The sequence below is a fragment of the Colius striatus genome, chromosome W (genome assembly GCF_028858725.1).
Source record: "Colius striatus isolate bColStr4 chromosome W, bColStr4.1.hap1, whole genome shotgun sequence".
Lineage (NCBI taxonomy): Eukaryota > Metazoa > Chordata > Aves > Coliiformes > Coliidae > Colius > Colius striatus.
Genome location: NC_084789.1, coordinates 27866331 through 27883618, shown reverse-complemented (window position 1 = coordinate 27883618; position 17288 = coordinate 27866331). Strand labels below are relative to the sequence as shown.

The following is a 17288-nucleotide window of genomic DNA, read 5'->3' as shown; positions in this document are numbered from 1 at the left end:
TCCTAATGAATGCACCTGTCTCTCAGGCTTTTGTTTCCCTTTCTAGTCCTTTTTCTTGCTAATCTTCTAATTTTTAATGCTTTGTTAATATTCTGTCCTCGGGGAACAGACTCTCTGATTCCCTGCACAATGATGGCTCGGAGGTCTGCCATATGGGCTCTGTGCTCCGCCATCTGATTATTCCAATTGGGCCTTTGCAAGGACCATTTCACATCTGCATCTGGTCCTGCCTGGTGCTGTTGATCTCAGATTCTCATTCCTGCTCTTCGAATCATTTCCCTTTCCTCCATTGTGAATAATATAGTTCAATCCAGGTATAGATATTCAGCCCTAAGAACTGATCTAATCTCTCAGACACACCCAGAGGATCCTCTACCAAATCTCCTCTTCGGGTGGGCTCTTAGCTTTCTTTTCCTTAAGAGCGAACAAGGACTACTTTTTTTGCGGGAGCTGTTATTATGGTCAGCAAGCTGCATTAGCGTGGTTAAGTTAGGGTGGAATAAAGAGAGTTTCCCCAAATAACAGGGTCCACCCGGGGGATTTACTGCTATTCCGTTCCAGGCCCTTTCTCCACAGATTAAAAATATACCCAAGGGCAATTTCTTCGGAGACATTACAACTGGAATACAATTGCTTAAATATCGTTTCTGACTTCAAAGAAGAGTCTAAGGTGGCCCAATATTTTCGATTTCTATTAAAGTCATGGATATACCGTGACATAAAACTTATCCTATTTCACCCAGTTCCATTAGTACCGAAGCTTGCATTGGCACTTCCAAACAAGTCTATTTCCTCAGGGGGTGAGGCTAATGTGGTATTAAGGGACTTAATTATCTCACATTAACGTTTCTCGTCGGAATGATCGTGATCATCGCTAACTGTGTTCAGCCCCGTCCTATTACACAAGGTGTTATTGTCGACTAGTCCAAAAAATTCCTCCGAATTCCACACGGGCAATCCTATCAAACACGTTTTAAAAGGATTAGTAACCCCTCCTAAACTTAGACAAAGAGATGATTGACCAGGCTGATTAGCAAAGGTTATCCAAATATTATTTCTAGGGTGATTAAAATGCGTCTAGCTGTTAGCAATTATAGTTACACTAAAAGCTATGGTTATAACAAAACACCTCATTATTATTCATTAAATTCACTGTCTTTTTGTTATATAACCTTCAGTCTTTTGATTGTTAGCCAGTCCTCCAATGACCACAACACGAGGGTGTATTTATTCTCCAATCTCTTCCTGTCCTTTTTCGTCAGATGATTTGATCTCCGCAGCTTCAAGGACAGCTCTTGTCCACCTGGCTGGCACCCAAATGGATCCTGTGGGAGAATCAACACACAAATACCCACGTCCCCAGTATAATACTTTGGCCGGAGGCTGCCATATCCCTGTTTTAGGTTCACAATATTTAACCCATATTTCTTTCTTTCTCTCCTTTTTGCCTTTGGATTATGATGTATTATTACAGGTGGTAGCTTCTGTTCCCCAAACACACACAGGTGGTTCATAACAAATAAGGCCTTTAACAATTTCATATGTGGGTCTTTAACATCCCCATATTTACCAAGATATCTTTTGAGAGTCCCATTAGCTCTTTCTATTATGGCCTGTCCTGTCGGGGAATGCGGAATCCCTGCTACATGTTTAACTCCCCATTGCCTCATAAACTGTTCTATGCTTCTACTTATATAGGCCGGCCCATTGTCTGTCTTTATTCTCTGAGGAATTCCCATTATTGCAAAACAACTATATCAATGACGTTCCACATGTATGGCCCTCTCCCCTGTCTGTGCTGTTGCCCAAACGAATTTGCTCCATGTTTCTATGGTTACATGCACATATTTTAGTCTTCCAAACTCTGCCACATGAGTGACATCCATCTGCCAAACTTCAACCCCTTGTTTACACCGTGTGCTCACATCTGTCACCACCAGCACCTCCTCTCACTCCACCCGAAGTACACCTCTTCGGTACCTTCCACTTCTCACATTACAACCCCGGATCTTCTGGACGCCTACCACATCTCCCCCTCCTTATGCTCGATGACTCCAGTGTCCTGTGGCACGGGCTGATACATAACATGTCTGCCCAGCACATATGCTAGTTGAGTCAATCGCAGGAAGATATGATCAGGTGCTGGTAGTGTTCCATTTCACTATTCAATCTTGCCAATAGTTGAGTGACTCCGTCTTGATATGCATCACGGCGAGCACTCCGAGGAACACGTCAATCTGCAAGAGAGACTCAGCAGACCGTTATACTCATATCTTCTACGCCCCATGCTCTCCCCCTCCCTAAGACGGTTGAGCTGTGAGCGCATTTAATGACTGCCTGTCCCTGGCTAGTGTGAGGGATACCATGGCTCAATGCATGGGGATAGCTGGTATGTCCATGACCCCTCCGGGCAACCTGCTCCACTGTTTTTAATAACTCAAATTTTACTAACAAGCATCAGACCCTTAAAATCAGCAGCAAAGCTAGCGTGTTTATAGGACTTCTAATTGGTCCTTTCTCTAAAAGCCAGCTGTAGTTTTCTGTGATAAGCCTTGCGGTTTCACACGCTGCCTCAGCCTCCTCCTTGATCAAAGTTGTTCTTCAAAGTTGTTGCTTCTTCATTTCTCACAGTCGAGAGCAGCTCAAGGACAATCTGCACATTAGTTTAGCAACTCATGCCTGGTAAGTTTCTTCTTATCCACTAAAAAAAAAAAAAAGCACAGCTGACAAACAAAGTTATTATACTTGTGCTAAAGGAAAAATCTCTATCAGGTCTATGTTGCAAAGTTGTATGGCTAATACTGCTTACATTACTAATCAAGTCTTCTAATGTCATTGAGGTTTGGTTACTTTGTTTGCTAGGCCAGTATCCTAATTTGCATAGCTGAGGTAATAAAGCAGATACTCCTACACCTTGAGCAAATAAAACCATTTACCACAAATCATTCGAAGCACCAACAGTATGACAAAATCCATTTTTTTTTACTCCTGATAAAAAAAAAAAATCGTTCACCAATGCGTCTAAAACATAAACCACCTTTTAGCTTCTCAATGTCAAAATGTTCTGTTCTTCCAAGTTCCATTCCGGACACCTAAACCACCTTAGAAAGTTTCCACTGTAAGAAAACCTCTATTCATCATCACCTTTACAGCAAAATGCATAACATCACGACCAACAGTTTTTACACTCTTTGAGGCAAGGGATTGAGAATGGAAAGGATGAGCGCAGCGGTCCGCGAGGGCTGGGGCCGGTGGTGCTGGCGCACGGTCTGTGTATGGGGGCACTCCAGAGACACTGACCGGGCGGGGGAAGCGGCTGTGCGGCGGCGGCTGCGGATGGAAGGGCCGTAGGGGAGGTTCTGGCTCACTCCGTGCCGTCCCCGACGCCGGCGACACAGTCGATATTACTCTCTCCCGTGTTTTCTTTTTCTTCCCTCGCGTGCCCGATGGTGCCCAGTCTAACATGGGGTCGCGCTCCCCCACTCTCCTCTGATCATCCTGCGCTGCACCCCCGCCCGACTCCGCCCACTTGGCATTCCCCTGCAAGTCGTCCCAGGGGTAACTCGGCGGGCTGGGTTCGAATGGGAAGCAGCTCTCCCGTGGGGGCTCTGCTCTGAAGCCCCTTTGCCTCTCTGACTTTGTAAAAACTCTTGTGTAGAGAAAAAGTTTTTTCTTCACTCCTCGTAGCCGCACCACCCCCCGTCTCCTCACCAGACTCCGTCTTCTAGCTCTCATTTCCGCCTCAGCGCCGCTCCCGCCACTACTCTTGGTGCGGCTCCCGGTGCTGCTCTCGGCGCCTCTCCCGGCACTGCTCCCGGCACCTCTCCCGACGCCTCTCTCGGCACTACTGTCGGTGCCTCTCCCGACGCTTCTACACGCGGGAGGCGGGAGCATTACTTTTGAGACGGTAGGAGCCAGCGGGGTGGATTGGAACCAGTCACGCTCATCATTTTTATTCTTATTCTGTGCTGCTGATGCGTGCTCAGCAGCTTTCTTTTCTGCTAATGTTGCAGCAACTCATTGTGCACTATCCTCCAAAGCTTCCCTAACTTTTTAGCTATCTTATCATCCTCCAGGGTAGCCTCCCACAGCAAATCCCGAAATTTACGCTATTCGCTTAATTCATGCACTGTATGTGGATTCTGGAACACTCCCTTAGCATACCCATAAGCTAACAACCCTAGTGGGTCTTTTTGCAGATCTATACCATTTATCTGCCACTTCTGCAAGAATGCAGTAAATAAATTATATGCCGCTTGCCTTTCCATACCTATTTGTCAGCGTACTGTTGCAACTCTTCAAGGTCCGGTGGCACGTATTGGCCGGACTCGTCTATACGGTCACCCAGGGCACAGCGTTTTCCCAATTTTCACGCTTATTGCCGTCCTTGCTGCATAGGACCCGAACCCCTTCGTCGCTCTGCCGTGGCACCCAGTTGGTATATCACATCCTTCGTGTATCGCGTCGGGGCTACCATTTCCTGAAGACGACAGGAGACAAGCCCACTCTGTAGTGCAAAAAGTCTCAACTTTATTTGCAAAGATACAGCTCTTTTATAGATACAATAATCAGGCTCATACATGTTGCAAAAGCTAAGCTCATCATTGGTTCCCAGTTAGGTGCAAACCTCACCCTTACTTCAAAATACTCCATATACTTCTGGCTGCTTAACCCAAACTAAGCTCCTGCTTTCTCATCCAGTTATCATACAACTCTCTTGCCCTCACGTCCTTGAGCAAGAGTCCAATATCTTATCGCTTAATGCTTACTGTCTGTATTCTATCATGTCCTCATTCCTCTAGCCAAGTCTCCACAAAACTCCCCACATCGGTAGAAGTTATACCACTGTGTATGGGAGCTACAAGAAAGCAGGAAGACAGATCCCACATACAGTAGTAAGTAGGTCCCCATGTAGTCTATCAGCCAGCACTGTGTCACATTTGCAGCTGCTTTCCTGTGGGAGTTATCTCCAATTGCATCCTCTTGACCTAACCAGCTGCCTTAAAAAACACACGCTGGCGGTATAAGTAATACCACTGTGTATGGGAGATACAAGAAAGCAGGAAGGCAGACCTCTCCTACACTAGTAAGTAGGTCCCACTGTAGTATATCAGCCAGTACTGTGTCACATTTTCAGCTGCTTTCCTGTGGGACCTATCACTATTTGCACGCTCTTGGCCTCCTCAGATCCCTTTGAAAATAAATACTGTCGGTAGAAGTTATACCACTGCGTATGGGAGATACAAGAAAGCAGGAAGGAAGACCCCACCTACAGTAAAAAATAGGTCCTCATGGAGTCTATCAGCCAGCACTGTTTCACATTTGCAGCTACTTTCCTGTGGGAGCTATCTCCAATCCCACTCACTTGGACTGCTTTGATCACACTGAAAAAATACATGCTGGCGGTAGAAGTTATACCACTGCCTATGAGAGCTACAAGAAAGCAGGAAGGCAGACCACACCTACAGTAGTAAGTAGATCTCCATGTAGTATATTAGCCAGCACTGTGTCACATTTGCACCTGCTTTCCTTTGGGAGTTACCTCCAATCCTACGCTCTTGGCTTCCTCATTTCCCTTTAAAAATACATGCTGGCGGTATAAGTTATACCACTGCGTATGGGAGATACAAGAAAGCAGCAAGGCAGACCTCTCCTACAGTACTAAGTAGGTCCCAATGTAGTATATCAGCCAGCACTGTGTCACATTTGCACCTGCTTTCCTGTGGGAGCTATCTCCAATCCCACTCACTTGGACTGCTCAGCTCCAATTGAAAAATACAGACTGTCGGTAGAAGTTATACCACTGCGTATGAGAGCTACAATAAAGCAGGAAGAGAGACCCCACATAAAGTAGTAAGTAGGTCCCCATGTAGTCTATCAGCCAGCACTGTGTCAGGTTTGCAGCTGCTTTCATCTGGTAGCTATCTCCAATGCCAGTAAGGTGGAATGCTAAATGTCCTTTGAAAAAATACATACTTCCGTTACATTATACCACTGGGTATGGGAGCTACAGGAAAGCAGGAAGGGGGACACACAAATTACAGTGTTAAGTAGGTCCCTATGTAGTCTTTCAGTCAGCACTGTGTCACCTTTGAAGCTGCTTTCCTTTTGGAGCACTCTCCAATCCCACGGTCTTGGCCTCGTCAGCTCCCTTTAAAAATACATTCTGTCGTTAGAAGTTATACCACTGCAAATGGGAGCTACAAGAAAGCAGGAAGGCAGACCCCACCTACAGTAGTAAGTAGGTAGCCATGTGATCTATCAGCCAGCACTGAGTCACATTTGTACCTACTTTCCTGTGGGAGCTATCTCCAATCCCACTCACTTGGACTGCTCAACTCCCATTGAAAAAATATATGCTGTCACTTAAGTTATACCACTGCGTATGGGAGCTACGTAAAAGCTGGAAGGCAGACCTTACCTACAGAAGTAAGTAGGTCCCCATGTAGTCTATCAGTCAGCACTGTGTCACATTTGCAGTTTTTTTCCTGTGTGAGCTATCTCTAATCCCACTTACTTGGACGGCTCAACTCCCATTGGAAAAATATGTGCTGTCGGTTAAGTTATACCACTGCATATGGGAGGTACAAGAAAGCAGGAAGGCATACCCCAACTACAGTATTAAGTAGGCCCCCATGTAGTCTATCAGTCAGCACTGTGCCATCCTTGAAGCTGCTTTCCTGTGGGAGCTATCTCCAAACCCAGTCACTTGGACTGCTCAACTTCCATTAAAAAAATATATACTGTCGTTTAAGTTATACCACTGCGTATGGGAGCTACAAGAAAGCAGGAAGGCAGGCCCCACCTACAGTAGTAAGTAGGTACCCATGTGGTCTATCAGTCAGCACAGTGTAACATTTGCAGCTTCTTTCCTGTGGGAGCTATCTCCAATCCCACTCACTTGGATTGCTCAGCTCCCATTGAAAAAATATATGCTGTCGGTTAAGTCATACCACTGCGCATGGCAGCTACAAGAAAGCAGGAAGGCAGATCCCAAGTACAGTGTAAAATAGTTCGCCATGTAGTCTATCATCCAGCCCTGTGTCACATTTGCAGCTGCTTTCCTGTGATGGCTATCTGCAGTTGCAGTCACTTGGACTACTTTGATCCCATTGAAGAAATATATGCTGTCGGTTAAGTTATACCACTGTGTATGGGAGCTAAAAGAAAGCAGGAAGAGAGACCCCACCTAAAGTAGTAAGTAGGTCCCCATGTAGTCTATCACCCAGCACTGTGTCACATGTGCATTTGCTTTCCTTTGGGAGCTATCTCCATTATCACTCACTTGGACTGCTCTGGTCCCATTGAAAAAATACATTCTGGCGCTTAAGTTATACCACTGAGTATGGGAGCTAAAAGAAAGCAGGAAGGCAGACCGCAACTACAGTAGTAAGTAGGTCCCCATGTAGTCTCTCAGCCAGCACTGTGCCATTCTTGAAGCTACTTTCCTGGGGGAGCTATCTCCAATAGCACTAACTCTTACTGCTCAGCTCCCATTGAAAAAATATATGCTGTCGGTAGAAGTTATAGCACTGCGTATGGGAGCTGCAAAAAAGCTGGAAGGCAGACCCCAACTACAGTGTTAAGTAGTTTTCCATGGAGTCTATCAGCCAGCACTGTGTCACATTTTCATCTGCTTTCCTGTGAGCACTTTGTCCAGTCTGTAATGGAATAGGTCATGTTCGTTAATCAAATCATGAAAGAATAGTTGTGCAACTAGCCATTTAAAGTCATTGTAAAAGTCTTTTAAAACTTTAACCGTAAAGTCTCTACAATGTGCACAGGTGCAGTTGGCTAAGGTGCTTATAGCAGATACAATAGGTTGTGCATGATCTGTTAAGAGCCAAGAGATGAGTTCATGAGCGGGTCACTAGAGGAAGACTACTGACTTCATCCCAGTCACCACCCTATGACCTTCAGGAGGAAGAAGAAGACCCCATGGTAAGAAGACGGGCACATGCTCAGAGTACACCAGGGAGCGATGCACTTGACCAATAAGGATTGTATAAAATGACTCTGATATGGGATGGGGGGGGGGGGGGGTGGGTCGCGCGCTGTTGGTGGAGCAGGGTCTCCCGGCCGCCCAGCGCTGCTTTGCTTATTTACCACTTACTTAATAAATTTGTTCTGTGAGTCATTTAAATTGGCCTGTGAACTTTTTCACAGCAACTTATAACAATTTGGTGTCGTGACTCGGATACAGGTAAATTTGGTATTGGATTCCCAGACTAGGGGGGCACCCCATCTGCGGATGGCCCTGGTGTGGGAAATTCCTTTGCCAAACTCTGTATTCTGAACCCCTTCTAAATTTGACAAATAAGCAAATATACCTGCAGTACCCCATAATTGTTGTGCATGAAGATCCGAACGAAGGCTCTGGATTGAGTAAGTATTTGCATGGTTCCATTCGGTCGGGGTGGTTATCCTAGAGTGCGAGTGACTGAGAGGTCTCAAGGAGACCAAGTGAGTGCGGACCCTCCATTAGTGCAGTTCCCATTGCCCGCGAGAGCGTGGGTCACGACCGAGGGGAACGATTGTGAGAACGAGTCAAGGGCACTCTAGAAGTTGGGACAGCGGAAGAGCAAGCCCTCTGATCCCATGGGTGGCATAAGGATAGGCTGCCAGAAAGTCCTCTGGGGATGATGATAAAATTTTGGAATGATTCCCCCCTGTAGAAGACAAAAGAGTAAGGAAAAGATGGTACATTACTGTATGGAAGTTTGGGGTGGGGGGGAAGAGTCATTAGGAAATTCCCATATTATTTGGCCCATATTTGGATCTTTTGAGGACTGGTTATGAGCAGATCTCAATTTGTGGGTAAATGATAAGAAGACCGTTACCCAAGAGGAAATTGAATATGCGAGTCTCTGGATACCCCAACCTTCTGATAAGGTATCCTTGTTCGCTCTTAAGGAAAAGAAAGCAAAGAGCCCACCCGAAGAGGAGATTTGGGAGAGGATCCTCTGAGTGTGTCTGAGAGATTAGATCAGTTCTTAGGGCCGAATCTCTATACCTGGGATGAACTATATTATTCACAATGGAGGAAAGGGAAATGATTCGAAGAGCAGGAATGAGAATCTGGGACCAACAGCACCAGGCAGGACCAGACGCAGATGGCAAAGGCCCAATTGGAATAATCAGATGGCAGAGCAAAGAGTCCAATATCTAAAGGACGACTTGAGCCCTGTATGTCCCCTTACAATACTCCCATATTGCCAGTAAAGAAATCTGATGGGACTTATAGCTTAGTACATAACCTCCGGGAGATAAACAAGAGAACTATTACTAGGTTCCCTGTGGTAGCTAACCCGCACACCTTATTGAGTCAGTTGAGTCCAGAGTACCAGTGGTATAGTGTGATAGACCTTAAGGATGCCTTTTGGGCATGTTCCCTGAAAGAGAAGTGCAGGGATTATTCTGCTTTTAAATGTGAAGATCCTGACACACATAGAAAACAACAGTTGAGATGGACTGTATTACCACAGGGATTTACAGAGTCCCTCAATCTTTTTGGACAAGCACTAGAACAGATCTTGAGAAATTATGAGTTAGGCAAAGAAGCTATTTTAGTTCAATATGTGGACGATTTATTATTAGCAGGGAGAGATGAAGAAGCTGTTAGACAGGAAAGTATTAAATTGCTTAATTTCCTGAGTTTACAAGGGTTGAAAGTGTCTAAATCTAAATTACTGTTTCCTGAAGAAAAGGTAAAATATTTGGGACACTGATTTATAAAGGGAAGTAAGAAACTTGATCCAGATCGAGTAAATGGGATACTGTCCCTACAAGCTCCAAAGAGTAAGAGACAAGTTAGACAGCTTTTAGGTCTGTTGGATATTGCAGACAATGAATTGAAAATTTTATTAGGAAGGTAAGATTTTTGTACCAGAAATTAACTCGAGATGGATTAGTTAAATGGTCCAAAGAAGATGAAAGAGACTTTGAGAATTTAAAAGTGGATTTGATTAATGCTCCTCTGCCTAGCCTGCCTGATGTTAGAAAACCTTTTATTTGTTACCTTTGGAGGGGAGTTAAAGGTGTTTTCTCCCCATAACATTCGGGGGAGATATTACAACAAAAGGTGGAAAAACGGATAACTGATGTTAGGCTCTTAAAATATGAAGGTATATTAATCCACTCTCCGAAATTAGAAATAGAAACCACCAGTATTAAGAGCCAATACCCCATGGTATCCCTAAAGTTCCGGAAGAGTGGACAGAATGAATGGAAAAATTAAGAAACAGCTAATGAAATTAATGTTGGAAACAGAAATGTCCTGGATTAAATGTTTACCCTTAGCTTTGCTACAGACACGGGGACTTCTATGTTTGAAATGTTGTAAAAAGGGAATGGTGGTACAGAGACCACCCTTAGATATTGCTATCCACACGGTTAATCCTGGGGACAAAGTCTTGATAAAAACCTGGAAAGAATCATTTTAACCCCCCCGATGGGAGGTTCCTTTTCTTGTCTTATTTAAGGACCAATTTCCCAGGATCAGTGGGAAGCTGCAGAGGTCCCAGGAGAACTGAAACTTCAGCTGCATAAAAAGTGACATGTTAACTGAGGAGTGGAGTGTAGTGATTTCCTTTTTGTAAAGTATTAGAGTTTAATGTTTACATTGTGATCGTCACAAAGGTGTGAGATTATCGGTGGGGCTGTAATACCTATTTTAAAGTAACAGATTGTGGAATAGAAATACCTTAGAAGTATAGAACAATCTGGGTCCAGTGGGGACTGTAATTTAAGTTTTTAAAAGGGTGCTTTATACGTAGAAGGCCCGGAGAACCGAGACCTGTATGTGAAAGCCAGTGTTTCAGGCACCCCGTGGGTGCTGGAGGAAAAGGCAAGAGGAAAGAGGCCTATAAGGAGAAAGAGAATATCCCTGAAGATTACGACTGCTGCCGAGAAGATCATAAACCTCACTGCTCTAAGCAACAGAGTAGGTGAAGGAGACAGAGGCGTACTGGGAGTAGCGTACAGAGTCTCTCAAAGCCTCAAACTGGGAATTCTAAGATCCCAAGCCTACCTCTAAGAAGGGCAAAGATGTTGCACCTAAAAGAATGTGGGGTGAAAAACTAAAAAGGAAAGTACCATTTTATTTGATAAAGGCCCCACCCATTATCCAGGGATGATATGTTTTTATCTGGCTGATGGAGTGGTTAACTCTCCTGCTGCTAGCTATGTTATAGCATGAACCCCCCATTTTATGAGGCAATCGGACTGAACCAATCAGACCTGTGAACAGCTCAAAGTGGGTTTGTTCGAAAACCAGTGTAACCCCATGCCTCTTTAAAAGGTATTTAATGCCAGGAGTGAATATTGTATTCAGGTAACCGTTGTTCCATGCATTTTATAATCACCCTGAAGAGTTTGTCTATAATCATTGGAATACCAGCACTGTGTCACATTTGCAGTTGCTTTCCTGTGAAAGCTATCTCTAATCTCACTCACTTGGACTGCTCAACTCCCAATTCAAACACTACAGACTGTCAATAGAAGTTATACCACTGCCTATGGGAGCAACAAGAAAGCAGGAAGGCAAACCCCACCTACAGTAGTAAGTCGGTCCCAATGTAGTCTATCAGCCAGCACTGTGTCACATTTGCAACTGCTTTCCTGTGAAAGCTATCTCCAATAACACTCACTTGTACCTCTCAACTAGCAATGAAAAAATAAAAACTGTCAGTTAAGTTATAGTACTGCATATGGGAGCTACAAGAAAGCAAGAAGGTAGACCCAAACTACAGTGTTAAGGAGGTCCCCATGTAGTCTATCATCCAGCACTGTGTCACATTTGCACGTGTTTTCCTTTGGGAGCTATCTCTAATAACACTCACTTTTAGTGCTCAGATCGCATTGAAAAAATATATGTTGTCGCTTAAGTTATAACACTGCTATGGGAGCTACGAAAAAAGCTTGAAGACAGACCCTATCTACAGTAGTAAATAGGTCCCCATGTAGTCTATCAGCCAGCACTGTGTCACATTTGCACCTGCTTTCTTTTGGGAGTCTGCAGAGCCTGGTTCATGCCAAGGCCACGCTGGAGCACGACCTCTCTGTCAAGGCTAATTTGCTCTTCCTGGACCAGGTGAAGTGCCTGGGGCTGCGCAAGGCCTTCCCCAGCACCGTGCGGCTGCTCGGCTACGTGTAGGCTGGGCCCAGCGGCCCTCACCGCATCTCCTGTTGGAGCTGTTCCCAGTTTGGCCAAAGCGCACTCCCACTTTTGCTTTGATCCTTTTTGTGGCGTAGTTAGATTCTGCTTCCTTCTGAAAGGCCTGAGTGGGAATTAAATGATCGTTTGGTGTGTTACATGGTCTGCCCGGGTTTTCTTTTGCCTTTGACTTTTCTCTTTCTGCCGCTGCTCTTTCACGGTGGGACAGAGAGCAGCCGAAAGGAGGTTGTAGCCAGGTGGGGGTCGATCTCTTCTCTCCAGTAAGGAATGACAGGGCAAGTTGCATCAAGTTGCAGCAGGGGAGGTTTAGATCGGAGATGAAGAAGAATTGTCAGGGACACGGGGACACAGTAAGAGTTCACTGGGGTGGGTTTCACCCAGTATCTATTAGGAAGAAGCCCAGTGGTTTTGGGAGAGCCACTCTGGACACTTTGCATCACCACGGGCTTGCAGGAGGGCCTGTACGCTCATAGAATTGTAGAACTGTAGGGGTTGGAAGGGACCTCTCGAGACCATCTAGTCCAACCCCCCTGCCAAAACGCGTCCACCTAGATCAGGTCACAGGAACGCGTCCAGGCGGGTTTGGAAGTCCTCCCAGGGAAGGAGCCTCCACACCCTCCCTGGGCAGCCTGTGCCAGTGCTCCCTCACTTCAACTGTAACACAAGGTTTTTCTTGTGTTTAAATGGGATCTTTTGTGTTCCAGCTTCATCCCATTGCCCCTTGTCCTGTCACCAGGTACAACAGAAAAAAACTATGGACTATAGCACTTGGTTTTATTCCACCACTGCCCATAGAATTTGTCACCCTGGAGTCATAATTTTTGAAAGGTTCCTGTCTTGATGACTGAGCTGGGCTGTCTCCCAGAACACGTAAGTTAATTTGGAAATGGCCACCACTGTTGGTACTTTGCAGAATTAATTGTTCCTTAGACTTTCAGGGAAATTGGAAACGGCGTTGTTGGGAGCCTATGGGCAGAAGTCCCACCTGGCCGTGAATTCAGCTTCTCACCTGCTGTTTCAGTGCATCCTGAATTCTGCAGAGGCTGTTCACGCTGTCTGCGGACACCCAGGTACTGATCACCTGGGCAGCCAGAGTTGAACTAGCAGTTCTAAGAAAGATCTTGAGAGTTTGAAAGAAAGATGTTCAAAAGAAAGTCAAGTTGGCATGGAATTACCCGATTCCAGCAATTATTTACTGAAGCACAACTTCTCTGCGAGATCTAGGTACAGGGCACGTAACTCCCATTCTAGGACCAGCAACTTTCATAAATCGCCAACTCACAAAAATTTCTCAGCCCCGATGCGCATGCGGACTTTGATTTGTGAGATTTTTGAGATATCCTGAATTAGTTGCTGGGACTTATCTTTATTCATTATACAAAACCACTGGACTGGAACCTACTCAGAATTCTCCACCTGTCTGTAGGCAGTGTAAAAATCTATTTTGATGGCCTTGTTCATCGTGGTGAGAAATTCCAGTGCCCAATGCAGTCTAATTGCTCCCTCACAGAGAGAGCAACTCCATCTCCTTGAGAAGGGGAGGGTGAGGAGAGGCCGGGAGCAGGTTGCCCATTCCTGCATCCAGCCGCCCTCTCGGCTGCCGGGACTGGCCCACGCAGAATGAGGTCACAGAGCCCCCTGCGCCCCTGGCAATGCTCGCTGGGCTTGTGTCCCTGTGTCCCTGACAGGGCCACATTGTCCATGGGGTCACTGAGCCGACAGCACACGGTGAGCAGCAGCTCCCGGGAACCGCCAGCCCCTCTGGCTGAGCCAGGCTGGGAGCAGCAGGGACGGGATGCGTTCGGGGAAGGACACGTCCCTGCAACACGACAGCTGCCTGCAACTGCCGCAGGGACTTTCTGTGCCAGGGGCTGACACCTGTACCCACACAAGAGCTTCATGCCCAGCTCAGCAAACCCTCCTGGCCGTTTGCCCTCAGCTGGGGTGTGTTGGGTACATTTGGTGGCCCTCTGCTCAGAAGGGGCTGAGAACCTCCACCTGGAAACAGAAAGAGCCCCCAGAGTGCCATAGGCAGCTCTCAGAAGCTCATTCTTCCTGTGTGGTCTTTCCTCCTAGGGTTACTGCAAGGCTGTTGTTTACAAGACGCTCTGACAAGGCTGTGGGATCTCTCCCTTCCAAGCATGTTCCCTTGGCGTCAGGTGAGCCACAGACCGGTTTTCTTCCTTTGAGATCAAGAGATGGCTGTTCTGGGGGGGGAGGGGGTGGGTTGGTCACCTGTGGGCCCCGTCCTGCAAAGCTCAGCTCCCCTGCAGAGTCCTCAGCCCAGCATTTCATGCTGTGAAGACAGAGAGGATGAGGATGGAGTCCCTGGCCCACAGCTGGTGCTGAGCTGGGAGCGGCTGTGTCTTCACAGCCCTCGGGGCTGGCAATGGAGCTTTTCAAGTGAAAATGATCCCTGGAGGCCTCTGAGGTCAGCAGATACGCCAGCCAAAAGAAAGAGATGGGCAGTGGAGGAAGGGCAAGTGCACTTGCCCTGGACTGACAGATTGAAGGAAGATGAAGGCCCGGTGTCAGCCCTTCTCCTCAGCAGCCGTGGTTTGCTCCTCTGACCTGGTGCTGGATCCCAGCCCCACAGTCCAACCCTGACTTAGGCAAACGCTTGGGGAGGGATTTGTTTTCAAGGGCTTTAGCACAGGCCACGTGTGGGTGCCGTGTGCGTTGCCGTTTGTGCTCTCAGCTGTTGCTGTCAGTCAAGTGCAGGAGCTGACTGAGGGAAGTTGTCTTCTCCCGTCTCCTCTGTGCAGGACACGTCCCGGAAGAGAATGGACCTGCTTGGCTCTCCCTTAACCGCCACATCCGCTCACCCCAAGTCAACTCCTGCCCGCTTTCTGCCTGCCATCAGCCCCATGGCTTCGAGCTACAAGAACCATGCTCCTCGCTACGCCGTGCTGCAGAGCTACGGCCTCCCCTGGATGCCCAGAGCCTACTATAAGGCCGCTGCCACCCACTCCACTCTGGCTCCCTTGTCTGGCACCTACCAGGGCTTGAGCCCCAGCGAGATGCTGCCTTCTGTGTCAAACAGAACGGCGCTTTTCATCCGCTACAGCCCCGGCGACTGGTACCACTCCAACCAGAGCAACTACCACGAGGCGGAGACGTCCCGGCGCAAGGCGGAGCTGCTGACGGCTGATACCTCCCGCCTGGTGCAGGACAAATACCAACAGACCAGCAAGAGCCAGGCAGACAACACAAAGAAGCTGGGGCAGCGAGTCAGCGACATTGAGTTTTGGAAGGCGGAGCTCTGCCATGAGCTGGCAGAGATCATCAAGGAGAGCGATGCCCTGAGAGAGATGAAGGCACGGCTGGAGAGAGCTCTGGCCGAGACAGAGGCCCCTCTCCAGGTGAGCACCCTGTGCGTGGGCCGCAAGCTGTAGTCCACTGCTGCCGCTGCACCAGGGACACGTGTGCTCTCTCCCGGGGCTTTCATGCTGCCGCTGCATGAAATGAGCTCTGCCGCCCATTAGTCGTGGCCTAAACCGGCTGCCCAGGGCGCTGCTTGCCCTTGTCCTCGTCTCTGTGTCCACCTCCCCTTTCTTGTCTGCCCTGTCCTGAGCCGGGCAGCATCCCTGCGGGAAGCCCTGCAGCCGGCACCAACGGCCTCTCCCCAACAGGTTGCTCGGGAGTGCCTCCTGCAGCGGGAGAAGAGGATGGGCATCGACCTTGTCCATGATGAGGTGCAGAAAGAGCTTTTAATAGTAAGTCTGGACGCAGATCCCACCTTCCAGTTGAGGTCAGCAGAGCTGTCAGCCGTGACGCTGGAGCGTGGCCTCTGATGGCTTGTGCTTTGCCTCTCTCTGCCCAGGAAGTGGATGGCATCAGGGCCTGCCAGGAGAGGATATGGCTATTCCTGGAGAAGGCAAAAGCCCAGCTCATGTAAGGAGGAGCCCCGTATCTCCCTGGGGAGCGGGCAGTGATGTTGGTGGGAGCACAGAGCTGCCCGGGAGGGATGGGTGGGGGTGGGAGGAAGGGAGAAAGGGAGCTGCGCGGCCATGGGAAGGGGAGGAGACTGTCCCACCCACACGTGGCCACCATGGCTGTCCCTGTGCGTTTAAGGACCAACTGGGCGGCCCAGCACGAGCTGGAGAAGGACCTGGCCAACAAGCAGGCAGCCCGTCGCATCAACGGCAAGTGCCACCAGCTGAAGAACTGCTCCGACGGCATCAGCTACTACCACGGGGTGCAGCGGGTGGATGCCACGTGAGTGCGCGCCTGGCAGCGCTGGCACCCGGCCGTCCTGGGATGCTCAGTGCCGCTCCCTTTCCCCGACAGGAAAGGCCACCAGGGAAGGCTGTGTCTGTGCAGGGCCTGGCCCTCCCCGCACGGGCTGACCGCGGGCCTCTCCTTTCCCCCCACTAGCATCTCCGTGCCTGAGTCGTGGGCCAAGTTCAGCGACGACAACATCCTCCAGTCGCAGAGAGAGCGGGTGGCCTCCGCCCAGCTGCGGGACTCCATTGAGAACCTGATGGAGGTGACAGCCACCGAGATGCGGTGCCAGTTCAACAGGGTGAACGTGGTCCTCACCAACCGCATCGCCGAGATGCCAAGAACAAGCTTCGGGCCCGCCTGGCCAAGGTAGCCCAATCCCTCCCTGTGTGTGTGACGCCCTCACCTCCCTGGGACACCGACCACCCTCCACGCAGACCTGGCCCGGGAAGAGACCAATCCCACTCACTTGGACTGCTCATGTCCCATTGAAAATATATATGCTGTCGCTAAAGTTATACCACTGCGTATGGGAGCAAAAAAAACCCAGAAAGGCAGACCCCATCCAAAAGTAGTAAGTAGGTCCAATGTAGTCTATCAGCCAGCACTGTGTTACATTTGCAGCTGCTTTCATGTGGGACCTATCTGCAATTCCAGTCACTTAAACTTCTCAACGACCATTGAAAAAATACAGACTGTCAGTAGAAGTTATAACAGTGCATATGGGAGCTCCAAGAAAGCAGGAAGGCAGACCCCAGCTACAGTAGTAAGTAGGTCCCCATGTAGTCTATCAGTATGCGCTGTTTCACATTTGCAGCTTCTCTCCTGTGGGAGCTATCTCCAATCCCACTCACATATACTGCTCAAATCCCATTGAAGAAATACATGG

General features: G+C 48.2%; 1 protein-coding gene across 1 annotated transcript; it reads left to right on the top strand.

The window, feature by feature from the left end:
• The first annotated feature begins 14958 nt into the window (after positions 1 to 14958).
• On the top strand, positions 14959 to 16772 carry LOC133628408 (tektin-3-like). Its single transcript, XM_062016568.1, has 5 exons — positions 14959 to 15537; positions 15808 to 15891; positions 15999 to 16069; positions 16250 to 16393; positions 16553 to 16772. Exons 1-5 carry the CDS (start codon positions 14959 to 14961, stop codon positions 16770 to 16772), a joined length of 1098 nt encoding a protein of 365 aa, XP_061872552.1.
• The last annotated feature ends 516 nt before the right edge of the window (positions 16773 to 17288 follow it).